The sequence below is a fragment of the Zophobas morio genome, unplaced genomic scaffold (assembly GCF_036711695.1).
Source record: "Zophobas morio isolate AGI-343-1 ecotype UQ-CSIRO unplaced genomic scaffold, CSIRO_AGI_Zmor_V1 ptg000054l, whole genome shotgun sequence".
Classification (NCBI taxonomy): domain Eukaryota; kingdom Metazoa; phylum Arthropoda; class Insecta; order Coleoptera; family Tenebrionidae; genus Zophobas; species Zophobas morio.
The window spans coordinates 2,894,953-2,921,878 of record NW_026972159.1 but is presented as its reverse complement, the minus strand read 5'-3'; the positions used below and the strand labels follow the sequence as shown (position 1 = coordinate 2,921,878).

Genomic DNA, 26,926 nt, shown 5'->3' with positions numbered 1-26,926 from the left:
TTTTTCTTTTCTGGAACCACAGGAAATGTTGAATAGTACAGACGAAGAATTTGTGGAGGCAGCATCAAAGTTGGCAAATAAATACGAAGAAGATATTTCTAGTGCAATCTGTGGGCAAATCGTTAGTTTTAAAAAACATTCAGCAAAAAGTAACTAAAATTACAGATATTGCTAAGTTTCTGTTTATGGACAATAATTTTTTAACGGCAGAAAGATCTTTTTCTAAATTAAAATTAATTAAATCATATTTGGGAAGCACGATGAGTCAAAAAGATTAACCAACTTAGCTGTGTTGAGCATTGAGTGTGACCGATCCCAAAAATTAGATCTCGACAGTGTCATACGCGAATTTATGAACTCTCGACAACGTCGAATGGAGCCAGTCTAATATTAACAATTTTTAAAAATTATTATGTGTATAAATTATTATTATTTGTAAATCTGTGTTATTCGGCGCCACTACTGGTAAACCAGTAATTTCATATTAATTTTATATTACTTTTTAAATTTGGTGTATGGGGGCGCTTACTATAAACTGCAGGGGGGCGCAGTGGAAGTTAGCTACGCCACTGGTCTTGAGTAAGTGTACTTCAATGGTCAAGTCCAGGTAAAATGCATACGATACGATACGCCTAACTAACAAGTATTTGTCATCCCGACAAGGCCGGCATTTGAACAAAATGTGCATTAAAACTCATATTCGTCGAAAAAAGCATTAAATAAGCATATAAGTTTTAATATGCATAAAATTGAAAAAAAAGCAAATAAGCATACAAAAAAATGTGTCAAATGACTCCAAATTGTATCATAGTTACAGATATAAAAAAGTTTTGAAGTGCTTACATTTTTCACAAAAAGCATTAAACCTAGAAATCCGCTCTCTAAATATCAGTTAAGGAGATCTGCGCATGCGTACTACTGGTATATAATATCATTATCATCAACGATCCATAATTTCAGGCCCTCCATTCCCGAGGAGTTAAAAACTTATAGTAACATTGAAGACGACGAGTTTATGAGAATTCGGCCCGATCAGCTAAAACCGTACAGAATAGTCGTGACAACGTTGGTCCTAGTTGGTCGTTTCACCGGTGCTTATCAACCCGACTGCATTTTTATAGATGAAGCTGCTCAAGCCAGCGAACCCGAAACAGATATAGCCATTGCACTCCTCGATAAAGGAAAACAAGTAGTTCTGGCTGGTGATCCCAAACAACTCGGACCCATGGCGATAAAATCCGCGGAAAAATTCGGCCTAGGTGGGTTTCCGGGTGTACCAACGCACCCTCACGACTCTTATTTCAGGAATTTCGTTGTTGCAAAGACTGATGACGGACTGCGACATTTACCAACTCAACCGTAGAACTGGCAACTACGACAGCGACTTTATCACGATGCTCAGGCTGAACTTCAGGTCGCACCCGGACATTTTATCCATACCGAACGAGTTGTTCTACCACGGTTTACTACAAGTAAGCTCAATGCGGCTCACTCGTTCGCAATACAATACACGCATTTTAGCCCAAATCAAAGGAAGCCAAAAGGGACCCAATCGTAGCCGTCGCTATTTACCCGACTATTAAAAATAAATCGCAGTTGGTTGAAGGGAGCGCGGTTGAGTTTTGTTCTATAAGCTCCAAAGAAAAACGGGAGGGCTCATCACCGAGGTACGACACACTTTTTCGTGGTCCAAAAAATCACACTCTGTTTCAGTTATTTCAACCTGTTTGAAATCAAAATGGTGGTGGAGTATGTGAAAGCCCTACACAATTTGAAATTGGGGCCAGCGTATAAAGTGCGAGCGGATCAAATTGGCGTGGTTACTCCGTACAAGCGACAAGTGAGTTTGAATTATCGTGTATGAGAATTGCCGCTTCGTTGTGATAAGTAGCTGTAAGGTCGATTTATAAACATGGCGCTGACGTTGCGTTGAAAGACAACAGATTAGGTATTTTAACTACAAGGGCTAACATTTTGCCCTTTTTTCTTAATAAGATTTGTAGTTTTCTTTTCACAACAAGAAAGGTAAAACATGTTTAAAATGGTAAATTTTTGTAGGAAAGTATCGATTTTGCAATTATGCTCCGCCCCTCGGTCTGACAACGAATGAAAGTTCATCACGATTGAGATCGAGACGGATGGGTGGGGCTTCTTTGTTGATTTTCTTTTTTTATTTAATTTTTTTATTTAGTTTTTTTGTCTAACACGATTACTTAAGAATATATTTCGCATGGGAAATTCTCGTAGAAAAATAAGGATTTTGCAATTAAGCTCCGCCCCTCGGCTTACGACGAATAAAAAAAACATCATCAGAAATGAGTTGGGGCGGATTTCAAATTCTTGATTTTTATTTTTCACCTTCACGATTTTTTAATTATTGTATATGACAAATTTTCGTTTTTTCATTCCATTTTTATTTTCCGTATTTTTTTCGATTTTCCAATTTTTGAATTTTTCAATTTGGTAATTTTTGGATTTCCAGTTATCCGATTTTTCGATTTCTTTAATTTTCAATACATATTTCGTTTTTTCGATCTTGCACTTCCTCATTTTTTCACCTTCCATTTTTTCGTTTTGATAATTTTTCAACTTTTCGTTTCTTCAATTTTGCAATTTTTCAATACATAGTTTAATTTTTCATTTTTCTATTTTTCAGTTTCTCCGTTTCTTTTGAATTTTCGATTTTTCAGTTTTTCATTTCCCCAATTTTTCAATTTCTTGATTTTTATTTTTCAGTTTCCCGATTTTTTAATTGTCATTTTCTCAATTTTATATCGCAAATTTTCATTTTTTCGATTGTATAATTTTTCGTGTATTCAATTTTTCAAATTTTCAACCTTTCTCAATTTTCCAATTTTTTAATATTGAATAAAAAATAATTTGGCAATTTTTGGATTTCCAGTTATCCGATTTCAATACATATTTCGTTTTTTTGATTTTGAACAACTTTCTCAATTTTTAATCTTTCGTATTTTTAATTTTTCCATTTTTTCGTTTTGATAATTTTTTTTTTCAACTTTAATTTTTTTCAGTTTCTCAGTTTTTTTTAATTTTTCGATTTTTCAGTTTTTATTTCCCCAGTTTTTCAACTTCTTGATTTTTATTTTTCAGTTTCCCGATTTTTTAATTGTCATTTTCTCGTTTTTATGTCACAAATGTTCGTTTTTTCATTCCCTTTATTTTTCGATGTTTCTTTCGATTTTATAATTTTTCGTGTATTCAATTTTTCTTTTTTTTATTTTTTAATTTGGCAATTTTTGCATTTCCAGTTATCCGATTTTTCGATTTCTTGAATCGTTTTTTCGATCTTGCACTTTCTCATTTTTTCACCTTCCATTTTTTCGTTTTGATAATTTTTCATTTTTTCTACTTTAATTTTTTTGAGTTTTTCAGTTTCTCGACTTCCAAATTTTTCAACTCCCCAATTTTTCAATTTCTTGATTTTTATTTTTCAGTTTCCCGATTTTTTAATTGTCACTTTCTCGATTTTATATTACAAATTTTCGTTTTTCATTACTCTTTTTTTTTTCGATGTTTCTTTCACTTTATAATTTTTGTGTGTATTCAATTTTTCAAATTTTCAGTCTTTCCTCAATTTTCCAATTTTTAAATTTTTCATTTTGACAATTTTTTGGATTTCCAGTTATCCGATTTCAATACATATTTCGTTTTTTTGATTTTGAACAACTTTCTCAATTTTTAATCTTTGATTTTTTAATTTTTCCATTTTTTCGACTTTAATTTTTTTCAGTTTCTCACTTTTTTTTTATTTTTCAGTTTCCCGATTTTTTAATTGTCATTTTCTCGTTTTTATGTCACAAATTTTCGTTTTTTCATTCCCTTTTTTCTTAATGTTTCTTTCGATTTTATAATTTTTCGTGTATTCAATTTTTCAAATTTTCAAACCTTCCTCAATTTTTCAAATTTTCAACTTTTCCTCAATTTTTCTTTCCTTTTAATTTTTTAATTTGGCAATTTTAGGATTTCCAGTTATCCGATTTTCCGATTTCTTTAATCGTTTTTTCGATGTTGCACTTTCTGATTTTTTTCACCTTCCATTTTTTCGTTTTGATAATTTTTCATTTTTTTAACTTTAATTTTTTTGAGTTTTTCAGTTTCTCGACTTCCAAATTTTTCAACTTTTCGTTACTTTAATTTTTCAATTTCTTGATTTTTATTTTTCAGTTTCCCTTTTTTTTAATTGTCATTTTCTCAATTTTATATCGCAAATTTTCATTTTTTTATTAACTTTATTTTTGGATGTTTCTTTCGATATTATAATTTTTCGTGTATTTGATTTTTCAAATTTTTGAACCTTCCTCAATTTTCCAATTTTTAAATATTGAATAAAAAATAATTTGGCAATTTTTGGATTTTTTGGATTTTCAGTTATCCGATTTTCCAATTCCTTTAATTTTAAATACGTGTTTCGTTTTGATAATTTTTCAATTTTTCAGTTTCTCAGTTTTTTTTTTCAATTTTTCAGTTTTTTATTTCCCCAATTTTTCAACCCCTTGATTTTTATTTTTCAATTTTCCAATTTTTTAATTGTCATTTTCTCGATTTTATGTTACAAATTTTCGTTTTTCATTACTTTTTTTTTCGATGTTTCTTTCACTTTTATAATTTTTGCGTGTATTCAATTTTTCAAATTTTCAATCTTTCCTCAATTTTCCGTTTTAAAATTTTTTTTTCATTTGACAATTTTTTGGATTTCCAGTTATCCGATTTCAATACATATTTCGTTTTTTTGATTTTGAACAACTTTCTCAATTTTTAATCTTTCGTTTTTTTAATTTTCCATTTTTTCGTTTTGATAATTTTTCGTTTTTTCAGTTTTTAGTTCCCTAATTTTTCAACTCCTTGATTTTTATTTTTCAGTTTCCCGATTTTTTAATTGTCATTTTCTCAATTTTATATCGCAAATTTTCATTTTTTCATTAACTTTATTTTTCGATGTTTCTTTCAATTTTATAATTTTCCGTGTATTCAATTTTTCAAATTTTCAAACGTTCCTCAATTTTTCAAATTTTCAACCTTTCCTCAATTTTTCTTCTTTTTTTAATTTTTTAATTTGGCAATTTTTGGATTTCCAGTTATCCGATTTTCCGATTTCTTTAATCGTTTTTTCGATCTTGCACTTTCTCATTTTTTCACTTTCCATTTTTTCGTCTTGATAATTTTTCATTTTTTCTACTTTAATTTTTTTGAGTTTTTCAGTTTCTCGACTTCCAAATTTTTCAACTTTTCGTTTCTTCAATTTTGCAATTTTTCGATTTTTCATTTTTCTATTTTTCAGTTTCCCGATTTTTTAATCGTTATTTTCTCAATTTTATATCGCAAATTTTCATTTTTTCATTAACTTTATTTTTCGATGCTTCTTTCGATTTTATAATTTTTCATGTATTCGATTTCTCAAATTTTCGCCCTCTCTCAATTTTCCAATTTTTACCCTCTCTCAATTTTCCAATTTTTAAATATTGTATAAAAAATAATTTGACAATTTTTGGATTTCCAGTTATCCGATTTTCCAATTCCTTTAACTTTAAATACGTATTTTGTTTTGATAATTTTTCGTTTTTTCAACTTTTTAGTTTTTGACTTACAAATTTTTCTATTTTTCAGTTTCTCAGTTTTTTTTAATTTTTCGATTTTTCAGTTTTTCGTGTCCCCAATTTTTCAATTTCTTGATTTTTATTTTTCAGTTTCCCGATTTTTTAATTGTCATTTTCTCAATTTTATATCGCAAATTTTCATTTTTTCATTTACTTTATTTTTCGATGTCTCTTTCGATTTTATAATTTTTCGTGTATTCGATTTTTCAAATTTTCAACCATTCTCAATTTTCCAATTCTTAAATATTCAATAAAAAATAATTTGGCAATTTTTGTATTTCCAGTTATCCGATTTTCCAATTCTTTAATTTTAAATACGTATTTCGTTTTGATAATTTTTCGTTTTTTCAACTTTAATTTTTTTTTTTTTAGCTTTTCAGTTTTTCAACTTAAAATTTTTCTATTTTTCAGTTTCTCAGTTTTTTTTTCAATTTTTCAGTTTTTTATTTCCCCAATTTTTCAGTTTTTTATTTCCCCAATTTTTCAACTCCTTGATTTTTATTTTTCAATTTCCCAATTTTTTAATTGTCATTTTCTCGATTTTATATTACAAATTTTCGTTTTTTGATTCCCTTTTTTCTCAATGTTTCTTTCGATTTTATAATTTTTCGTGTATTCAATTTTTCAAATTTTCAAACTTTCCTCAATTTTGTTTTTTTTATTTTTTAATTTGGCAATTTTTGAATTTCCAGTTATCCGATTTCTTGAATCGTTTTTTCGATCTTGCACTTCTCATTTTTTCACCTTCCATTTCTCATTTTTTCACCTTCCATTTTTTCGTTTTGATAATTTTTCATTTTTTTTTTTAGTTTTTCAGTTTCTCGACTTTCAAATTTTTCAACTTTTGGTGTCTTCAAATTTTCAATTTTGCAATTTTTCGATGGTTCAATTTTTCATTTTTCTATTTTTGAGTTTGTTTTTTTTTAATTTTTCGATTTTTCAGTTTTTCATTTCCCCAATTTTTCAATTTCGTGATTTTTATTTTTCAGTTTCCTGATTTTTTAATTGTCATTTTCTCAATTTTATATCGCAAATTTTCATTTTTTCATTAACTTTATTTTTCGATGTTTCTTTCGATTCTATAATTTTTCGTGTATCCGATTTTTCAATTTTTCAACCTTTCTCAATTTTCCATTTTTTAAATATTGAATAAAAAATAATTTGGCAATTTTTGGATTTCCAGTTATCCGATTTTCCAATTCCTTTAATTTTAAATACGTATTTCGTTTTGATAATTTTTCGTTTTTTCAACTTTCATTTTTTTTAAGCTTTTCGTTTTTTCAACTTTCATTTTTTTTAGCTTTTCAGTTTTTCGACTTACAAATTTTTCTATTTTTCAGTTTCTCAGTTTTTTTTTCAATTTTTCTATTTTTTTATGTCCCCAATTTTTCAACTCCTTGATTTTTATTTTTCGATTTCCCAATTTTTAATTGTCATTTTCTCGATTTTATATTACAAATTTTCGTTTTCCATTTACTTTTTTTTTCGATGTTTCTTTCACTTTTATAATTTTTGCGTGTATTCAATTTTTCAAATTTTCAATATGTCCTCAATTTTCCAATTTTAAAATTTTTCATTTTGACAATTTTTTGGATTCCCAGTTATCCGATTTCAACACATATTTCGTTTTTTTGATTTTGAACAACTTTTTCAATTTTTAATTTTTCGTTTTTTAATTTTTCCATTTTTTCGTTTTGATAATTTTTTGTTTTTTCGACTTTAAGTTTTTTCAGTGTGTCAGTTTTTTTTTTTAATTTTTCCATTTTTAAGTTTTATTTCCCCAATTTTTCAACTTCTTCATTTTTATTTTTCAGTTTCCCGATTATTTAATTGTCATTTTCTCGTTTTTATGTCACAAATTTTCGTTTTTTCATTCCCTTTTTTCTCAATGTTTCTTTCGATTTTATAATTTTTCGTGTATTCAATTTTTCAAATTTTCAAACTTTCCTCAATTTTTCAAATTGTCAACCTTTCCTCAATTTTTCTTTTTTTTTTATTTTTTAATTTGGCAATTTTTGGATTTCCAGTTATCCGATTTTCCGATTTCTTTAATCGTTTTCTCGATCTTGCACTTTCTCATTTTTTCACCTTCCATTTTTTCGTTTTGATAATTTTTAATTTTTTCTACTTCAATTTTTTTGAGTTTTTCAGTTTCTCGACTTCCAAATTTTTCAAATTTTCGTTTCTTCAATTTTTCAATTTCTTGATTTTTATTTTTCAGTTTCCCGATTTTTTAATTGTCATTTTCTTAATTTTATATCGCAAATTTTCATTTTTTTATTAACTTCATTTTTGGATGTTTCTTTCGATTTTATAATTTTTCGTGTATTTGATTTTTCAAATTTTTTAACCTTCCTCAATTTTCCAATTTTTAAATATTGAATTAAAAATAATTTGGCAATTTTTGAATTTCCAATTATCCGATTTTCCAATTCCTTTAATTTTAAATACGTGTTTCGTTTTGATAATTTTTCTATTTTTCAGTTTTTCAGTTTTTTTTTCAATTTTTCAGTTTTTTATTTCCCCAATTTTTCAACCCCTTGATTTTTATTTTTCAATTTTCCAATTTTTTAATTGTCATTTTCTCGATTTTATATTACAAATTTTCGTTTTTCATTACTTTTTTTTTTCGATGTTTCTTTCAATTTTATAATTTTTGCGTGTATTCAATTTTTCAAATTTTCAATCTTTCCTCAATTTTCCATTTTAAAATTTTTTATTTTGACAATTTTTTGGATTCCCAGTTCCGATTTCAACACATATTTCATTTTTTTGATTTTGAACAACTTTCTCAATTTTAAATCATTCGTTTTTTTAATTTTTCCGGTTTTTCGTTTTGATAATTTTTTGTTGTTTCGATTTTAATTTTTTTCAGTTTCTCAGTTATTTATTTAATTTTTCGATTTTTCAGTTTTATTTCCCCAATTTTTCAACTTCTTGATTTTTATTTTTCAGTTTCCCGATTTTTTAATTGTCATTTTCTCGTTTTTATGTCACAAATTTTCGTTTTTTCATTACCTTTTTTCTAAATGTTTCTATCGATTTTATAATTTTTGGTGTATTCAAATTTTCAAACTATCCCCAATTTTTCAAATTTCCAATCTTTCCTCAATTTTTCTTTCGTTTTAGTTTTTTAATTTGGCAATTTTTGGATTTCCACTTATCCGATTTTCCGATTTCTTTAATCGTTTTTTCGATCTTGCACTTTCTCATTTTTTCACCTTCTATTTTTTTGAGTTTTTCAGTTTCTCGACTTCCAAATTTTTCAACTTTTCGTTACTTCAATTTTTCAATTCCTTGATTTTTATTTTTCAGTTTCCCGATTTTTTAATTGTCATTTTCTCAATTTTATATCGCAAATTTTCATTTTTTTATTAACTTCATTTTTGGATGTTTCTTTCGATTTTATAATTTTTCGTGTATTCGATTTTTCAAATTTTCAACCTTTCTCAATTTTCCAATTTTAAAATATTGAATAATAAATAATTTGGCAATTTTTGGATTTCCAGTTATCCGATTTTCCAATTCCTCTCATTTTAAATACGTATTTCGTTTTGACAATTTTTGGTTTTTTGAACTTTAATTTTTTTTAGTTTTTCAGTTTTTCGACTTACAAATTTTTCTATTTTTCAGTTTCTCAGTTTTTTTTTCAATTTTTCACCTTTTTATCTCACCAATTTTTCAACTACTTGATTTTTATTTTTCAATTTCCCAATTTTTTAATTGTCATTTTCTCGATTTTATATTTCAACACATATTATTAAGTTTTGCAAGTTCTTCGGCTTTTTCATTTTTGATTTTCCAGTTTTACAATTTTGCAATATTTCCATTTTTTAATTCGAAAAACTGAAAAAACGAAAAATTGAAACATTAAAAAACTAAAAATTTAAAAATGGGAAGAAACTAATGCATTGGAAAATTGGAAAAACAAATAGAATAAAAAAACTGTCAAATCGACAAATTATAGAATAGAATATAAAACCGCCCACCCGCCCTGTCTCAATTGTGATGATATTTTTATTCGCCGTTAAAACACGTTTAAAATGGTAAATTTTTGTAAGGAAATATGAATTTTGCAATTAGGCTCCGCCCCTAGGTCTGCCAACGAATGAAAAGTTCATTTCTATTTAGATCAGGACAGGAATGGGTGGAGCTTAATATACTTATTTTTTTTTCTTAATATACACAGTATTCTTTGAATAACACGATACTCAAAAACATGTTTTTAATTTCTCATAGCGAAATACGGATTTTGCAGTTAAGCTCCGCCTTCTTGACTCACAACGAATAAAAAAAATCATCACAATTGAGATAGGGTGGGCGGGTGGGGCTTTTTTTAATAGTTGGGTTATGAATGGCGTTTATAGCAAGTAACTAGTACTCGTCAACATCACAACGAGGCGGCAAAATTCGCCAAAGCCAACTTGATCAAAAACACCTCTTTGTAGGTTTACAAAATCAAAGAAGCCCTCAAACATTGCGGTTTCGCGGACGTGGAAGTCGGTACTACTGAATCTTTTCAAGGACGCGAGAAAAGGATCATCATTATAAGTACCGTCAGAGCTCAACATTCCCTGCTTTTGCACGACCGCAAGTACAATTTGGGTTTCGTTAAACACGATCAGGTGAGGGATTGTTGTCGAATTTCGTAACGATAATAATTATAAAAAAATTTAGCGTTTCAATGTGGCTGTGACTCGCGCTATTAGTAAACTGGTTGTGATTGGGTGCCCTCCGGTGCTACGAACTGACAATAAGTGGACGAAATATATGGATCTGTGCAGTGAGCATGGAACTTATTTTGGAAATAGGTTTATGGCTGACAATCAACAATTCAGAGAAGAAGTGATTCACAGGACGAGACGTTTCAAGCACGTCGATGACCAGTTCAACCACGAGTGATGTTTTATATGTTTTGTTATTGATCAATAAATGCTAGTTTTTTATTTTGGCGTGTTTCGGGTTGTGGTGAATAACACACGTTCGCATAATGCACAGTAGCGGCTACCTTATTTATTCATCGTACTCAAGATACATTAATAAACATAAATTTCTTTAAAAAAAAGTACAATAAGTTATTGAAAATAAATCAATCGTAATAACAAAATAAAAAAGATTTGTAGAATACTTACCCAACGTCTGAAATAAAAGTTAAGCAGCAAATAATTTCAACTTATCACAAAAAACCGTTGTTCTTGTCACTATCTGAATAAAATGAACCGAAATTCGTTAATTTAATCTTTGCGTGGCTGGCAGTCGTTTCCTGCGTCGTCTTTGAGTACTAAGCCAATGTTCGTAATGTCTTTCGTTGGTAAGCCAGTCCTGGTACTTGTACCACCACTCCTCCCATTTTATATAGTCGTCCAGCGAGAGATCCCGCAGGTACCCAAGATCTTTGTAATACTGGTAGCGAACCCTGACATCGTCCCAAGCCGCGAGCCTCGACGGACCCGATGACAGGAGCTCGTCCGGGTAGTGACCGGCAGGAACTGGCGACAAGCTACCACAACAAAAACGTAAAAATAACCAAAACCATAAACACGGTGACTGGACCCACCTGTACCTCCGCGGAGGACTTCCATAAATATAATCCTCCCCTTCGATCATCACCTTGAGATCACCCCCCGTTTTCGTAATTCTCATGTTTTCGATGTCGCGTCTTTCTCGATCCGCGCTCCACTGCGCGATTTTGCCGAACCTCTCCGACAACGTCAGCCGCGTCGTGGCGACTATGGGCGACGTCGACGACGTGTCGCTGTCTTCCGAGCCCGACGACTCCCCCGGAGATCCCGTCCTCTTCTTCGTACGCTCTTTTTTGATTCTAGTTAACAGCACCTGGAAAAACCGACTAGACCCGACTTTTCGCCAACGATTCAACACTTACTGGTTCAGATCCTTTTTCCTTGGGTTTCCTGACCGGCTTCGCCGGCGGCTTCACTCCTTGCACGTCGATCACCTCGCCCGTCCGCCCCCGAGGCCTCGGGGGCGGCGGCTGCCTCCGCGGGTCCGTCGGCCGGTCCGACGAGCTCGGCTTCTGTGGCTTGCGTGCGGGGGGCGGCGTCATCGGCCTCGGCATCCGGCGGGGCGGCGAAGGAGACGGCGACGGCGGCCTAGGACGGATTCGTGATTTCAGAGTTGGCGAAGTTGTCTTTGTTTGTGCTTTGGCGCGGGAACGCGGCACCGAGAACGAACGAGACCTAGAACCACACCAAGACGAACATCAGCACAAAGGGCGAACAAGTCTGTAGGGTGAAACTAATTGATTAACTCAAAGGACAGTTATGGTTTTATTTCCATTTTACGCCACCTTCAGGTTAACCAATTACTAAAAACACTGTACGAGAACCAGAACAAGAGTGTCCTACCCTTCGTCTCTCCCTTCACCACATGATTACCTTGACCTCGGATGTCTGTGGTTCTTCGGCGAGCAGACCGAGCATGAGTCGTCCGAGCAGCTGCTGATCGAGCTGGCGGTCGCAGACCGACGTCCAGAACCGGAGGCTTTGTGTGGCGGCGGCGAACGGGGCCGAACAGGTCTAGAACGCGTGGCGTTTGGCGGCGACCTGCGACCGACGGGCGATCGGCTGTAAGCGACGGGCGAACGGCGCGAAATCGACGACCTGCGGCCCACTGGGGAACGACGCGGCGGCGGCGAACGGGGCGATCTGCGACCGGCTGGGGAACGAGGCGAACGGCGGCCCACCGGCGATCGACGGGGGGGCGTTCTGCGCCCGTTCTGGGACCTGGAGCGGCTGCGGCGGCCGGACGACGGCGACGACGAGCCGTCGATGTACAGGGATTTGTAGCCGCTGTGGCGCCACCTGGGGAAAGCGAACTCTCGTCAGCGGGATGATTTTCTGAAGATCCACGACTGAATTTACCTATTGGGATCTTTTGCTTCCACTTCTAGGAGTTTCTTATCCCAATAAGCGTTGGAGTTGGGAGATGCTCGGGCTTTTTTCATTACGGTATCGATTTCGCGTCTTCGGCCTGCTGGGACACTGGGATCTTAAAGAAAAAATTTCTTTTATGCTTTTAGGTTTTTCGTCAAAAATATCTTCATAAAAGTAAAAATTCAAGTTGAAAGCATGGCCAAACTCAGCGTTCAAATTTTATAAAATATCATACATCAAGTTGGCTTTGGAAGCCCTGTCAATGCTTTTTTAATAATAAGAATATGCCGCTTCCTTGAAATAGATATCAATCTGTCACTCGAGGTGAATTCTTGGTTGCTTAATCAGGTAGCAAATATGTATAGTGAAAAAAATTAAAAAAGTTAGGTTATGATGGACACTTGTGACAGGTGACGTTAAATATACAGACAGATATCGACGTTGCCAAGTTGTACACCATACCTTAAAAAAAAAAAAAATGTTACCAATAAAACTTTGAAGAATTAAAACCATATACCCTATGATTTCTTAAATTGGATATACGGCGAGACTCTGGAAACAAAAGGCCTGAAAGACGTAAGTCTTCTGTGGCAATGACAATGACATTTATGTAAAACATAATTAAACTACGACCTACGTCTTTCACATATTTTGTTTCCATAGCCTCTCCTTACGTCAAATTAAAAAAAAAATATATGGTCAATCACTACTACTTTATTTTGATTTAATTACAAGTTACCATAACTATAAATAAAATGCTAACGTCTTCAATATACAGGTGTCTCGGCTAAAATTCCGCGGCCTAATATCTTTAGAACGGATTGAAAAATATTCCGTAAACGCCATTGTTTTTAGCTTTAAGGAGGAAGCTTTAGAGGTAATTAAAAGCCTCTTTATGGGACGGGTTTTTGCTTAAAGGCTACTTTAAAAATAAAGGGGACTTAATTGATTATGATGCTTTATTTTTCTCAATTGACATTTTTTTATGTTTATACATAGATTTTATTTTTTGTCATTGTAATCGTAATTTAACGGTATATCAAAGTCCGTTAAAAAATATATGTTGCAAATTAAAAAAATAGATGTCTCATTAATTATTATAAAAAAAGGCAAAGACCACAGTTGTACGGTTCCTTGTGGAGTACACTCTAAAATTATCTTTAACTATACAGAGTGTTCTGTTTTAAAGAGGTAACTCACAACATGGTCTTTTTTTAATGAAACACCCTATGTATTTTTTCACATATTTCGACTGACCTCTTTTTAGGTTTTACAACCATAGTTTATTTTCGAACATACAATGCAACGTTGCCACGTTATTCCAATTTTCTTGAAATTTTTTAGCAATGGAAGGGTTCACAAAAAAAAATTATAATAGGGTATGTCTTATAATAACGGGTGACCAAAAAGTTTTCAGATTAGAGTTGGCCATTGAAATATTTCTCATGTCTTTGATTAAACTATAAATGTCAAACAATCAAATTTTTGAATTACAAATGAGGTTATGCATGACATTTGCAGTCTGATCAAAGACATGACAAATATTGCCATGCCAACTCTAATCTGAAAATTTTTTGATCACCCCCTATTTTGTGGAGAGATAAAGAAAGCTACGCACTTTGTTGTGGTGTAAGTAAGATTAAATTTTCATATACAGAGTATTCGTAAAAATGTTTTAGTTATTACAATTTTTAAATATCGATATTTCAGTTTTTTCAAATAGAACACCCTATATTTAACTACAGCATCTTGTTCTTTTTTGTTCTCTCGTTTTTTGCTGAGTATTTTCAAATTTGAAGTTCGAATTGTGATTTTTTACTTTTTTGAGAGATACATCGACATATTAGAAGAATGAGGATAAAAAATACAGTACGATATAGTAATAAAATACAGGGTATTCCATTTAAAAAAACGGAACCATCGAATTTGAAAATTAAAGATAAAACCGATTTTGGCAAATGACACACTCTATGAAGAGAGAGGGTGGGTGGGCGGGTCCAGTACCTTCTAAGATAAAACTGATTTTGGCAAATGATATACTCTCAAAGAAAACAGAGGGTGGGTGGGCGGGGCTAGTACCTGCTAAGATAAAACTAATTTTGGCAAATCACATACCCTCTAATAAAAGAGAGGGTGGCTGGGTGGGGGCAGTACCTGCTATGATAAGACTGATTTTGGTAAATGATATACTCTTTAAGAAAATTGAGGGCGGGTGGGTGGGGCTAGTACCTGCTAAGGTAAGACTGATTTTGGTAAATGAGACACCCTCTAAGAAAAAAGAGGGAGGGTGGGTGGTTGGGGCTAGTAGCTGCTTAGGTAAAACTGATTTTGGCAAATGACATACTCTCTAAGAAAACAGGGTGGGTGGGCGGGGCTAGTACTTGCTAAGATAAAACTGATTTTGGCAAATCACATATTCTCTAAGAAAAGAGGGGGTGGGCGGGTGGGGCTAGTACTTGCCAAGATAAAATTGATCTTGGCAAATCACATATCCTCTAAGAAAAGAGAGCGTGGGTGGGCGGGGCTAGTACCTGCTAAGATAAAACTAATTTTGACAAATCACATAGTCTCTAAGAAAAGCGAGGGTGGGTGGGCGGGGCCATTACCTGCTAAGATAAAACTGATTTTGGCAAATGACATACCCTCTAAGAAAAGAGAGGTGGAGCTAGTAGCTGCCAAGATAAAACGAATTTTGGCAAATGACATGGAGGTTTTTTTTTGCAAATTATTTAAAACAATTTTAGGAGGCTTTGGTGTTCTATTTTTGGAAAATTTTGACCTCACCTACCTGCGTTTGAGTTAATTTTGGAACCGTCTTTTTTTTTTTAATTTAAAACAATCTGGAGGTTCTAGGTATTCCTGTTTGGAGAGAATTTTGGAGCTATTAGTCTCTTTTCTTATAATAATTTAGTCTCTTTTCTTTACAATAATTTTCTTATATAAATTTCTTAAGAGGATACGTCATTTGCTAAAATTAGTCTTATCTAATCCCCCCGCCCCATCCGCCCGCTTTCTATTTTCTTGGAGAATGTCATTTTGCCAAAATCAGTCTAAACAGGTACTAGCCCCACCCACCTACCCTCTCTTTTCTTCGAGGGTATGTCATTTGCCAAAATCGATCTTATTTTAGTAGGTACTAACCACGCCCCCCCGCCCTCTATTTTCTTAGAGGGATCTCATTGGCCAAAATAATTCTTATCCTAACAGGTACTGCCCCGCCCAACCACCCTATCTTTTCTTAGAGGCTATGTCATCTGCCAAAATCAGTCTTATCTTAGCAACTACTAGCCCCGCCCACCCACCCTCTCTTTTCTTAGAGGGATCTCAATGGCCAAAATCATTCTTATCCTAACAGGTACTGATATCTTTTCTTAGAACCTATGTCATCTGCCAAAATCAGTCTTACCTTAGCAACTACTAGCCCCGCCCACCCACCCTATCTTTCCTTAGAGGCTATGTCATCTGCCAAAATCAGTCTTATCTTAGCAACTACTAGCCCCACCCACCCAGCCTCTCTTTTCTTAAAGGGATCTCATTTGCCAAAATCATTCTTATCCTAATAAGTGTTAACCCCTCCCACCCACCCTATCTTTTCTTAGAGGCTATGTCATCTGCCAAAATCAGTCTTATCTTAGCAACTACTAGCCCCGCCCACCCACCCTCTCTTTTCTTAGAGGGATCTCAATGGCCAAAATCATTCTTATCCTAACAGGTACTGCCCCGCCCACCCACCCTATCTTTTCTTACAGGCTATGGCATCTGCCAAAATCAGCCTTATCTTAGCAGGTACTAGCCCCGCCCACCTATCCTCTCTTTTCTTAGAGACGGTTTCCCAAAATAATACACCAAGTCTCCCGAATTAAAAAAAAAACCACTGCGGCACTCTCGACTTTCAAATTTGTAAAAAATAAAACACTGAAAGCTCAAAAGATTTTTTTCAAGTTCATCCAGCAACGAAATATCAAATTCCTTTAAATAAATTTATTTGAAAATAAAACACCAGGGGACTTAAAATTAACTGCGAATATTTTAAACGTAGGGTTTTGTAAACTTTGACAATTTTTGATACGTTAAACATTTTTTACTGCATACTCGACATAAGAATGAATTTTTTTACTATTTTTCCCAAACTCACCAGTTGATTGTTAAGAACGCAATACAAGAGTTAATCCGTCATTTTCCAGACACCCTGTATAGATAAATTTGTAGACAACTTATATGTATTTAAATTTGTGTCCAGTTGAAAGCTATGAAGCTGCCCTTGATTTTTTGTAAACATTACGAAATATGTCTACAATAAACCTAAAATTTATTTGATGACAGATAACAACACGGAAGTATCAATTATACATAACAGTATGGATTAAGAAAACACATCCGTTTTTCGCTAGGTTTTTTTCTGTCAAAAAAGCAAAGCCAACTTGATGACTTTTTTTTTAAACACCCATCAGAACGAGACGGCAAATTCGACGAAATTTGAAAGCCAACTTAATGTACAACGTTTTATAATCATTTGAAGTAAAATAAACCAAACTTTTTTGTTTTTATTTTAACAAATTTTTGACTTGCTGGAGTCAAAGTTAGAGATCCATTTATTATTTAAATGTATTATGGGCAACTGTATATACCAACAATAATAACGTAATAACAATATCATTATGTATAATACTGAGTGATTATTAATGTTTGTGATTTTTTGTCAGGTTGGTGACATTTTCAAATATAATGATGGCATTCCTGACATCAAATTGAAAATTTTAGTACCAAAATTGACATATTGTCACTAATTTAAAATTGCCAACCCAAATATTTGTTCAATCACCCGGTATTTTGTTTATTATTTTGATTATGTTGATAAAATGAAGACAGTTGGCACCACTTTTAGTAAGTTTACCGCTCTATAACTAAAAATAAATACACTAAATCATGCAGTTACCTTTTGTGACTGTACCTGTGATTCGAGGCGTTTGGGGCTTGGTGTCCATTCTGAGTTTCGACGCCGATGACGCGTTTTTCGAGCGCTCTCTGCTGCGACTTCTCCTCCTGGACGACATTCTGCGAAATCTCGAATAACTTCCGTCGCGAACTCAACTCGTTTCAACTTACTTATCCAGCTGCTCGCTTCAGCACTCTCGTCTTGAAGCAAGTCCAAGAGGAGATATTTGGGGGCCGATTTCTTCCAAAGTCCGAGAATGGGGCCGTGGGGGTACGATCGCGAGTCGGTGAGCAAGTCACGGCCACGCTAGAATCACGACACGCGTTATCAGGTGTTACCGACAGCACCAATGTTACGCACCACATGGCAAGCCCGACAACAACAGCCATGTGGTTTATAACGGACAAACGGGCGAAAGACATTAAGGTTAGTTAAAAATGCTGTTAGACAACACACTCTGCTCCCCATTCAGCCTCACACTTGCTGCAAGCACTCATCACCAAGCAGAAATGGCATGATCCGAAGCGAGTTCGTCGGAAGATGCTTCCTACGAGCTTGTGCGTGCTACAGGACCTGAAACTGTATCTAAACAACTGAAAATTCCAAAGACAGGAGCGGCTATTCACGTAATTTGTAAAAATAGAGCGTTTAACGTCACTCTGAGTTCGAGGCGGACTGTCCGACTTTGGCGAAAATTCCTTCACCGCACAGCGAAAATAGAACAACTTCACACAAGTCACTCAGGTCCGGGCCGAGACCGATTCGCGCTTTGGATCGATTTTCGGATCGGGCAAGTTTGAATTTCGCGCGGAAAGTGCGCGGCGGCGAGGACAACGAACCCAAAATCAATACACATAAAATCACGACTTATCACTAACAGGATCACTTACTTTTCCAAACGGAACTACTACGTTCGTTGCAAAAACGTGTTAGCGGAGGAGTGTGGCCGAAAAACCATTATCTCTTCGGAGTTTTGCCGATTTTTCAATTTTTCATGCGCTAAACGACGACATGACGACTTTAGACGACTGCGACACTGTTATGCCAGATGCGCATGCGCGACCCGAACGACACCTTTCACCGCCTCTAATTACTTAATTATTCCTTATTCTGCCACTCGGTGTAATAAAAATCGATCCAGGATCGCCCACAAATAAAATGATTCGAAAGCAGAGGCAGGAAACAGTCGCCTTCGAATATAATACACCGTGACCGGACCAAGGTCGAAGATTCGAACTCATGATCGCAAGGGAAATTGGTTCACAGAGTAGCATCACTTCTCATATCCAAGGCTGTATTGTTGGTTGCGTCACGGAATTTATATGCCCAAATATGACATGTGCCGCTTTTCTTGACAAGCAAGTTCCTCAAATCTACCTAAGCACAACCATCGTAAGTTGGTATCGTTGGTATTGAAGAGTATTCGGGACGGAGCTTAACTGCAAAAAAATGCTTATTTCTTTACACGAAATTAAAAACATGTTTTGAGTTTAGTGTTGTTCGTAGACGTTTATTTTTTACAGAAAGGCGCTAGTTAACGACCGACACGGCGTAGAGTTGAAGATCGAAGTGAAAAAAGTGAAAAATTTCCACTACGACTTCCGTAATATCAAAGGGAAATACGTAATATAGGTAGACGATTCCAAAAGAGTTACTTCTGTGGTCATACACCACAAACCAAAGCTAATTTCAGGTCACTCCAGAACAACTTCGACTCCACAACTGCACCATAACGTTCAAATGCAGAATAAAAAACACCAGAAAAGACCCCATTTTCGTCACAAACACAAACTTACTCCACCCTTCACACTACTTCGACATTATCCACGACAACTGCTTCGGAGACGACGAATCCACGTTCATCAAAATAGCACCAGGTTAAATGAAACTCAAAATTTTTGAACCCGTCTTAATGCAAAGATTTAGGTCATGTGTACCCGTTCAAAGTAACTTTCACGACGGACGTTTTGTCCTGCGCTAGTTACAAGATTCCGTTGTCTTGTGATTTTCAAACCTCTGACAATAAAGATAATTTTACGATAGTGAGGACATTCGTAAGTTGGCAATGTGGGACTTAACAAAAGTTACTAGTGTGATTGTAGTTGACGATCATTGCTGACAACATTGCAGCTGAAGAGGAAAAAACTAAGAGCCCGTTCACGAGTCAGCCGTGGAAGGACGTTCACACGACTCCTACCACAAAGTCGACGTAAGCTTTGAGCGTAACGTGAAAATGTAGTAGTAACGGTGTAATTTTAGACAATATAGGGATAAGTATCAAGTTCCAGGGAAGCTGAAACGGCTGCTGAACTATAGGTTGCAAAAGATTTAGGTCATGTGTACCCGTTTTTTTTTAATCGTCGACAGCCAAAGGAGCGGAATTTAATTGCAAAATCCATACTTCCTTACAAAAATTTACCAATTTATTTAAACGTGTTTTAAGTTTCTAAAATAAAAAAATAATCACAATTGAGATTTTATATATATTTTGCCTTTTTTTTAATACACATAGTATTCTTTAAACAACACGATACTCAAACATATGTTTTTAATTTCTGGCAAAGAAATAAGTATTTTGCAGCTAAACTCAGCTCAAGTTTGATTCACGACGAATAAAAAAAAATCATCACAATTGAGATAGGGCGGGTGGGAGGGCTTACATGTTGTCTTTTTGTTTTAATATGTGTAGACTTCTTTTCTCCACATGAAACTTAAAACATGTTTAAAATGGAAAATTTGTATCAGGAAATATAAATTTTGCAATTAGGCTCCTACCCATAATTGCAAAATTCATATTTCCTTGCAAAAATGTAACATTTTAACCATGTTTTAAGTTTCTTGTTGTGAAAAAATGGCTATGTATATTAAGAAAAGAAAGGAAAATATAAGCCCCGCCCACCCACCCTATCTCTATTCGGATGATTTTATTGATTCATCGTAAGCCGAGGGGCGGAGCTTAATTGAAAAACCATATTTCTCTAAAAAATTTCCTGCTATGAGAAGATTACATATATTTAAAAAAACAGGCTAAATATAAGCCCCACCCACCCACCCTATCTCAGAAGTAATGATTTTTTTTTATTCATCGTGAGCCGGGGGTGGGAGCCTAATTGCAAAACTTGATACTTTTCTACAAAAATTTACCATTTTAGACATGTTTTAAGTTTCTTGTTATGGAAATAAGTCTACACATATTAAGAAAAAAAGGCAAAATGTAGCCCCGCCCATACCTGCCCTGATCTAAATAGTAACGAAGTTTTCATTCGTTGGTAGATCTAGGGGCGGGGCCTAATTGCAAAATCCATATTTCCTTGCAAAAATAGATTTCTAAGAATAAAAAAAAAATCATCACAATTAAGACGGGGTGGGCGGGCGGCCCAAAAACATGTTTTTAATTTTTTAATTTCTTGTAAAGAAAAAAGTATTTTGCAGTCCAGCTCCGCCCCTTTGACTCACGACGAATAAAAAAAATCATCACAATTGAGATAGGGTGGGTGGGCGGGCAGGCTTACATTTTACCTTTTTGTTTTAATATATGTAGACTTCTTTTCACAACATGAAACTTAAAACATGTGTAAAATGGAAAATTTTGTTTAAGGAAATATCGATTTTGCCATTAGGCTCCGCCCCATAATTACAAAATCCATATTTCCTTGCAAAAATGTATCATTTTAACCATGTTGTAAGTTTCTTGTTGTTAAAAGATGGCCATGTATATTAAGAAAAAAGGAAAATATAAGCCCCGCCCACCCACCCTGTCTCTATTCGGATGATTTTCTTTATTCGTCGTAAGCCGAGGGGTGGAGCTTAATTGCAGAATCGATACTTTCCTACAAACATTTACCATTATAGACATGTTTTGAGTTTCTTGCTATCGAAATAAGTCTACACATGAATTGCTAACTGCAGAAAGGGGACATGTCCCATTTTTTACCACAATAACATTCGTACATAATCGTGTTCTAGAGGTCTAAACACATCTTTACTGCAAAAACGGGCCATGTTTAATGATTTAGCTCGGGGCTACAAGCGGATGAAATTTACGGTTACAGCAGAAATGGGATATGTCCAGGAGATATCGACTTTCTGCAGTAAACACCGTGGTCTCAACGTCTTGCGTTATTCTTATCCAACACGACACTCAAAAACATGTCTTACATGGTAATTTCTTGTAGAGAAGTAAGAATTTTGCAATTAAGTTACGCCCTCTTGGCTCACGACGAATAAAAAAATCATCACAATTGAGATAGGGTGGGTGGGCGGGGCTTATATTTTGCCCTTTGTTCTTAATCTCCGCAGTCATCTTTTCACAACAAAAATTTAAAACATGTTTAAAATGGTAAATTTTTGTAGGGAAATATAGATTTTTCAGTGACGCTTCACTCTTCGGCCTGGAAATGAATGAAAAATTCATCATTAAACTAGGCCCCACCCACACCTACCGCGAACTCAATAGTGGTGAAATTTTCATTTGTTGCCAGACTGGGGGGCGGAGCATAATTGCAAAATTCGTAGTTCCTACAAAAATTTACCGTTTTAAACATGTTTTAAATTTGTGTTGTGAGAAGATGACTACGTGTATTAAGTGCAAAATTAGTATAATAACTAGCCATCAGCCAGAAGAAAATGACGGATATAACAAACACTTTACGATTTATCCCAGACACTTATAACGCATTTTGGCAGGAGATTGCTACTTGGCCAACTGTAGAACAGGAGCGCGATAATGATTAAGTTTTTTAGTCAGATATACATATAACATGTTTGTGTAAAATTATAACTGAAATAAAGCTGTTTTTTGTGTTTTTTTTTACCTTTTTTTTCATTTTACTGCAAAAAGGGGATATGTCCAAGTGTCAAATTTGACAGCCAAATTGACCCAAAAAAGAAAACATGCATTTAACCAACACTCGTTGATAACTGAGAACATAGAGAACCGACAATTGAAAACGGGGATCGGAAACAAGTAGTTGTAAAAATCTGAGACGTTTTATTCATTTCCTCAACATTTTGAAAAATGTGATATATCCCCTTTCTGCAGTTAGCAATTCACATATTAAGAAAAAAAGGCAAAAATAGAAAATTTTACCATGTTCAACATGTTTTAAGTTTCCTGTTATGAGAAGAAGATTACATATATTTAAAAAAAACGGCTAAATATAAGCCCCAAATCTCAGTTGTAATAATTTTTTTTATTCGTCGTGAGCCCGGGGGCGGAGCCTAATTGCAAAATCGATACTTTCCTAGAAACATTTACCATTTTAGACATGTTTTGAGTTTTTTGTTATCGAAATAAGTCTACACATATTAAGAAAAAAAGGCAAAATGTAGCCCCGCCACCCGCCCTATCTCAATTGTGATGATTTTTTTATTCGTTGTCAGATCGAGGGGCGTGGCTTAATTGCAAAATCCATATTTGTCTAGAAAAATTTATCATTTTAAACATGTTTTAAGTTTCGTGCTCTGAAAAGACGACTAGTAATTAAGAAAAAACGCACAATATAAGCCCCACCCATACCTGCTCTGATCTAAATAATAATGAAGTTTTGATTCTTTGGCAGACCTAGGGGCGGAGCCTAACTTCAAAATCCATATTTCCTTACAAAAATTTACCATTTTATTTGTCTTAAACGTGTTTTAAGTTTCTAAGAATAAAAACAATCATCACAATTAAGATGGGGTGGGTGGGGTTTATATTTTGCTTTTTTTTCTTAATACACATAGTACTCTTTGAACAACACGATACTCAAAAACATGTTTTTAATTTCTTGTAAAGAAATAAGTATTTTGCAGTCAAGCTCCGCCCCTTTGACTCACGACGAATAAAAAAAATCATCACAATTGAGATAGGGTGGGTGGGCGGGCAGCCTTATATTTTACCTTTTTGTTTTAATATATGTAGACTTCTTTTCACAACATGAAACTTAAAACATGTTTAAAATGGAAAATTTGTATAAGGAAATATAGATTTTGCAATTAGGCTCCGACCCATAATAATATTTCATTGCAAAAATGCATCATTTTAATCATGTTCTAAGTTTCTTGTTGTGAAAAGGTGAATATGTATGTTAGAAAAAAAGGAAAAAATAAGTCCCGCCGACCCACCCTATCTCTATTCGGATGATTTTCTTTATTCGTCCTAAGCTGAGGGGACCTCTTCTCACAACATGAAACTTAAAACATGTTTAAAATGGAAAATTTGTATAAGGAAACATCGACTTTGTAATTAGGCTCCGCCCCATAATTGCAAAATTCATATTTCTTTGCAAAAATGTATCATTTTAACCATGTTCTAAGTTTCTTGTTGTGAAAAGATGGCTATGTATATTAAAAAAAAAATGGGAAATATAAGCCCCGCCCACCCACCCTATCTCAATTCTGATGAATTTTTCATTCGTTGTCAGACTGAAGGGCGTAGTCTAATTGCGAAATCGATACTTTCTTACAAAAATTTACCATTTTAAACATGTTTTAGCTTTGTTGTTGTGAAGAGAAGACTATACATATTAAGAAAAAAAAGAATAAAATGTAAGCTCCTGTAGCTATAATACCTAATCTTGTTGATTTGAAGAACAATTTTCCTAAATATCTATTATTGTAGATAGAAGACAAAAGTGGTTTTTTACGATATTTCTGTCACAGTTTTTGGTTAATTGAACTGTTTTTTCTATATTTATTACAGAAAAAAGGAAAAAATGTTATATTTCGTCCAGCACCACGTTGTCACAGTAGAGATAATTGTTATCTCTACTGTGACGTTGTCTTAATCAAGCTTTGTAGGCAACCGATTAAACGTCAAGTGACATGGTCCGACGAACCAGTTCATAGTGGTATTTTGAACTTTGGATCCCCCAAACAACTTTCTTTCTTTTCGATACAGGGCAGCCGAATAGATTTATGTATTTATATGGTTTCTGTTAAAAGTTTTGCCATTTCTGAATTATTAAAAACACGAATTAAAAAAAAATCATTTCCAGGTAACTCACCAGAGGTCGCCCACGTCGTGCTTAAATGTCATATGTCAATACTCTGTCAATCAATCTGTCATTCCTTTTTTACCGTTTGCATTTTGTTATCAATTTAATAGATTATTTATTTATTTATTTACACACGATGAGCGATAAGCAGGAAGTGTCCGAGACGCTAAAAGCCGCGCACTCTTATCTAACTCGCTTGAAGAATCTCAATAACATGATCCAGAACGCGGAACGTCAAATACAAGACTCCTCGAAAGAAACCGAAAGGACCATTGAAACGACTTTTAGCACCTTGTTGGCGAACTTGACGCAAATTTTACTCAATCGTAAAGACAATTTAATCACCAGGGTCCAAGAAGTAAGTTTTGTGTCCTTGGAACAAATAAACAAGCGTGGTTTTAGACTAGGCACCAGAGTTTAGCACCTTTAGAGGAATGTAGGGCCGATATTTCTAGACGAGTTGAAAAAACGCACAAACTGATTTTCGAGGGGCAACGGCTACTCAACGGGGCCACCAAAAACGTAGATGAATTTAGCCAAAAGTCAAGCTCATTGGGGAGTCTTCCGGAAATACCTGAACTCAAAGAAGTGCCTTTCATTTCGTTTCAATGCGAACCCAGCGTGGAGTCAGAGTTGCTGGATATGTGTTCACAGTTTGGAGAAGTGTTTAAAATCGCCCCAGTTCAAGTAGTGTAAACCAAATTAGTAAATTACTGTAAACTTAATTAATTTCTGCACAGATTAGCCAAACTGTTGAACGACCCGGCGCCATTCTCGTCGAGTGGCAAAGCGTAGAAAACGACGACCGTTGCGTCGATATTCAAGAATTCCGGCTGCAAAGAGCCTTTGGGGACGTTACAGCCCAGCAGCACTTAAAGGCAAATTTTTCAGATTGTTATTTAGGTTTAGAGACACAGTTTTTACTTAAAGATTTGCAAGCCAATCAACTTTATTCCTTTAGAGTGTGTTGCAAGTTTGAAGGGTCCAGTGAGTGGAGCCCTTGGTCGCTACCTCACGTAACTTCCACCACGATAAAGCCGTTTTCGTGGGCTCCCAATAAAGATTTTATTCTTGCCGACGGAAACAGGATCGCCACTCCTGTTAAAGATGCGCCGTCTGTGTTGATCTCAGATGGCCCCCAGTTCGCCGTTGGTTATTCCGTTGAATTTATGGTACAAAAATCAATATAAATACACAACTTTTATTGACACAATTTTCAGTATTTAGAGTTTGATAATAAATGTTCTACTATTGGATTAATCGTTGCTAATGATGCTAATAACGTAAAACGTGTTAAAAGTGAAGATCACAGTTACTTTGCTCTGGATAGCACTGGTGAGATTTTCGTCGATGGAGTAAAGAAATCTACAAAGTTACCTGAAGCCGCCAAAGGATTAAAAGTAATAACCAAACATCCACAATCTCGATACTAAATTTTATTTTGTAGATTTGTTTCATGTGTGAGTTGATTCACGATGACAAAGTCAGAGTCAACATTGACACTTGTGATAAACAGGTCACATACGACTGGCAAATATGTAAATCAGACAAGCTCTATTTCGTAGCGCAATTACAATCACCTGCTAGTAAAATTATCGTTGAATAATTTGTTGTTGTATGTGTAAATAAATAAACATTTCTTTACCCTACGATACTACTTGCCCCCCGTAGCGCCAAATAACCCGCAGTTATGTCCATGGGAAGGGCAATAAGCGTTGCATACTCCTCTTTATTGGCAAATCTCAGTCTAGTTTGGGGGTCAGTGTACGGAGCCGGAAGCCCCGACAAGTCTGAAAATTTTTCCGCTGGTTTGAATGACGGGGGCGCGTTTATGGAGCTGTAGTGCACTACGTTGTCCGGCCAGGGAAGCGCCTTCTCCGTCGAGATTATTTGTTTCAGAGATTTCCAGGCCCGTTTCTTCACGATTGTTTTGGAGTTGGGGTTAAGCGAAGCGGTTTTGAAGACAAGTTTTGGCTCGGATCGGACGTCTTCTGGATTCATTTTGTGACTTGTAAAGTTTATAACTCTAAAAAAGTAACACAATTGAGGTTAGGTTGTTGTTGACATGAAGTTTGAGGTTAGATTACATGATAATCTTGGGGGTGTATTTTGTGTTGCATAACACAAGATCAACGATTGTTATCAATAATTGATTTTATTATGGTTTTAAAACAATTTATAATAAAAATAATACCTGTACTACTCAGTCGAGATGATAAAATAATTGTAACAATTGTCAAACGGAACACGAATGCGTTGCCAACATAATTATTTTAAAAAATAAATTTCATAGCCCACTAGGGGACTATTTAATTATAACTAGATTTTTTCTCGTATTTTGGAAAAAATATAACAAAAATTAAAGATAAAATTAATAATTTTTGAATATCCAAGTTACCCAAAATATGTCACTAAATCGACTGAAGTCCGTTCTTTTTTTTTTTAAAGAAAAATCAAATTCACAAAAGTGAAAAATGAAAACTATGAACAGTGTATTTATTTTTA

At 34.4% G+C, this 26,926-nt stretch overlaps 4 protein-coding genes and 1 long non-coding RNA gene across 8 annotated transcripts in view; 3 read left to right on the top strand and 2 right to left on the bottom strand.

Annotated features, from left to right (window-relative positions):
* Positions 1-10,561, top strand: part of LOC135142882 (putative helicase mov-10-B.1) — a 30,863-nt gene extending 20,302 nt beyond the window's left edge. The window contains exons 12-17 of the mRNA XM_064074674.1: positions 961-1,259; positions 1,306-1,472; positions 1,522-1,667; positions 1,714-1,840; positions 10,064-10,240; positions 10,293-10,561. Coding sequence (XP_063930744.1) covers positions 961-1,259; positions 1,306-1,472; positions 1,522-1,667; positions 1,714-1,840; positions 10,064-10,240; positions 10,293-10,517 — 1,141 coding nt within the window. The 3' untranslated portion in view covers positions 10,518-10,561. The remainder of the gene's footprint in view (positions 1-960; positions 1,260-1,305; positions 1,473-1,521; positions 1,668-1,713; positions 1,841-10,063; positions 10,241-10,292) is intronic.
* A 40-nt stretch (positions 10,562-10,601) lies between these two features.
* Positions 10,602-18,509, bottom strand: LOC135142884 (serine/arginine repetitive matrix protein 1). 3 transcript variants are annotated; one of them, XM_064074679.1, is made up of 8 exons: positions 18,071-18,509; positions 17,615-18,008; positions 17,445-17,563; positions 12,497-12,623; positions 12,011-12,436; positions 11,500-11,812; positions 11,173-11,450; positions 10,602-11,115 (listed from the first exon to the last, which is right to left on the bottom strand). In XM_064074679.1, the coding sequence occupies exons 3-8, from the start codon at positions 17,560-17,562 to the stop codon at positions 10,845-10,847; spliced, it is 1,533 nt and encodes a 510-aa protein (XP_063930749.1). In that variant the 5' UTR covers position 17,563; positions 17,615-18,008; positions 18,071-18,509; the 3' UTR covers positions 10,602-10,844. The 3 variants fall into 3 exon arrangements, with proteins under 3 accessions (XP_063930749.1, XP_063930748.1, XP_063930750.1); XM_064074678.1 differs by having other exon boundaries at positions 17,615-17,750; positions 18,335-18,509; XM_064074680.1 differs by having other exon boundaries at positions 17,460-17,563; positions 17,615-17,750; positions 18,335-18,509.
* A 465-nt stretch (positions 18,510-18,974) lies between these two features.
* Positions 18,975-19,807, top strand: LOC135142891 (uncharacterized). Its single transcript, XR_010282636.1, has 5 exons — positions 18,975-19,076; positions 19,138-19,321; positions 19,371-19,498; positions 19,547-19,653; positions 19,704-19,807. It is a non-coding gene; the product is annotated as an uncharacterized LOC135142891 (long non-coding RNA).
* A 4,644-nt stretch (positions 19,808-24,451) lies between these two features.
* On the top strand, positions 24,452-26,070 carry LOC135142857 (cytokine receptor-like factor 3). The gene is made up of 5 exons (XM_064074633.1): positions 24,452-24,779; positions 24,824-25,108; positions 25,162-25,593; positions 25,642-25,821; positions 25,869-26,070. Exons 1-5 carry the CDS (start codon positions 24,456-24,458, stop codon positions 26,025-26,027), a joined length of 1,380 nt encoding a protein of 459 aa, XP_063930703.1. The 5' UTR covers positions 24,452-24,455; the 3' UTR covers positions 26,028-26,070.
* On the bottom strand, positions 25,843-26,680 carry LOC135142858 (INO80 complex subunit C). Of its 2 annotated transcripts, none has more exons than XM_064074634.1 (2): positions 26,616-26,680; positions 25,843-26,447 (listed from the first exon to the last, which is right to left on the bottom strand). In XM_064074634.1, exon 2 carries the CDS (start codon positions 26,420-26,422, stop codon positions 26,063-26,065), a length of 360 nt encoding a protein of 119 aa, XP_063930704.1. In that variant the 5' UTR covers positions 26,423-26,447; positions 26,616-26,680; the 3' UTR covers positions 25,843-26,062. The 2 variants fall into 2 exon arrangements, with proteins under 2 accessions (XP_063930704.1, XP_063930705.1); XM_064074635.1 differs by lacking the exon at positions 26,616-26,680 and adding an exon at positions 26,509-26,526.
* Between the last annotated feature and the right edge of the window lie 246 nt (positions 26,681-26,926).

Coding starts and splice junctions, on each gene's coding strand:
- LOC135142884 (XM_064074679.1), bottom strand. CDS start 17,562: ATGTCGTCCAGGAGGAGAAGTCGCAGCAGAGAGCGCTCGAAAAACGCG. Junction 11,451..11,499: donor AGGAAAAAGGATCTGAACCA/GTAAGTGTTGAA, acceptor CGGTTTTTCCAG/GTGCTGTTAACTAGAATCAA. Junction 11,116..11,172: donor AGTCCTCCGCGGAGGTACAG/GTGGGTCCAGTC, acceptor TTGTTGTGGTAG/CTTGTCGCCAGTTCCTGCCG.
- LOC135142857 (XM_064074633.1), top strand. CDS start 24,456: ATGTCATATGTCAATACTCTGTCAATCAATCTGTCATTCCTTTTTTAC. Junction 25,594..25,641: donor GTTATTCCGTTGAATTTATG/GTACAAAAATCA, acceptor CACAATTTTCAG/TATTTAGAGTTTGATAATAA. Junction 25,822..25,868: donor AAGCCGCCAAAGGATTAAAA/GTAATAACCAAA, acceptor TTTATTTTGTAG/ATTTGTTTCATGTGTGAGTT.
- LOC135142858 (XM_064074634.1), bottom strand. CDS start 26,422: ATGAATCCAGAAGACGTCCGATCCGAGCCAAAACTTGTCTTCAAAACC.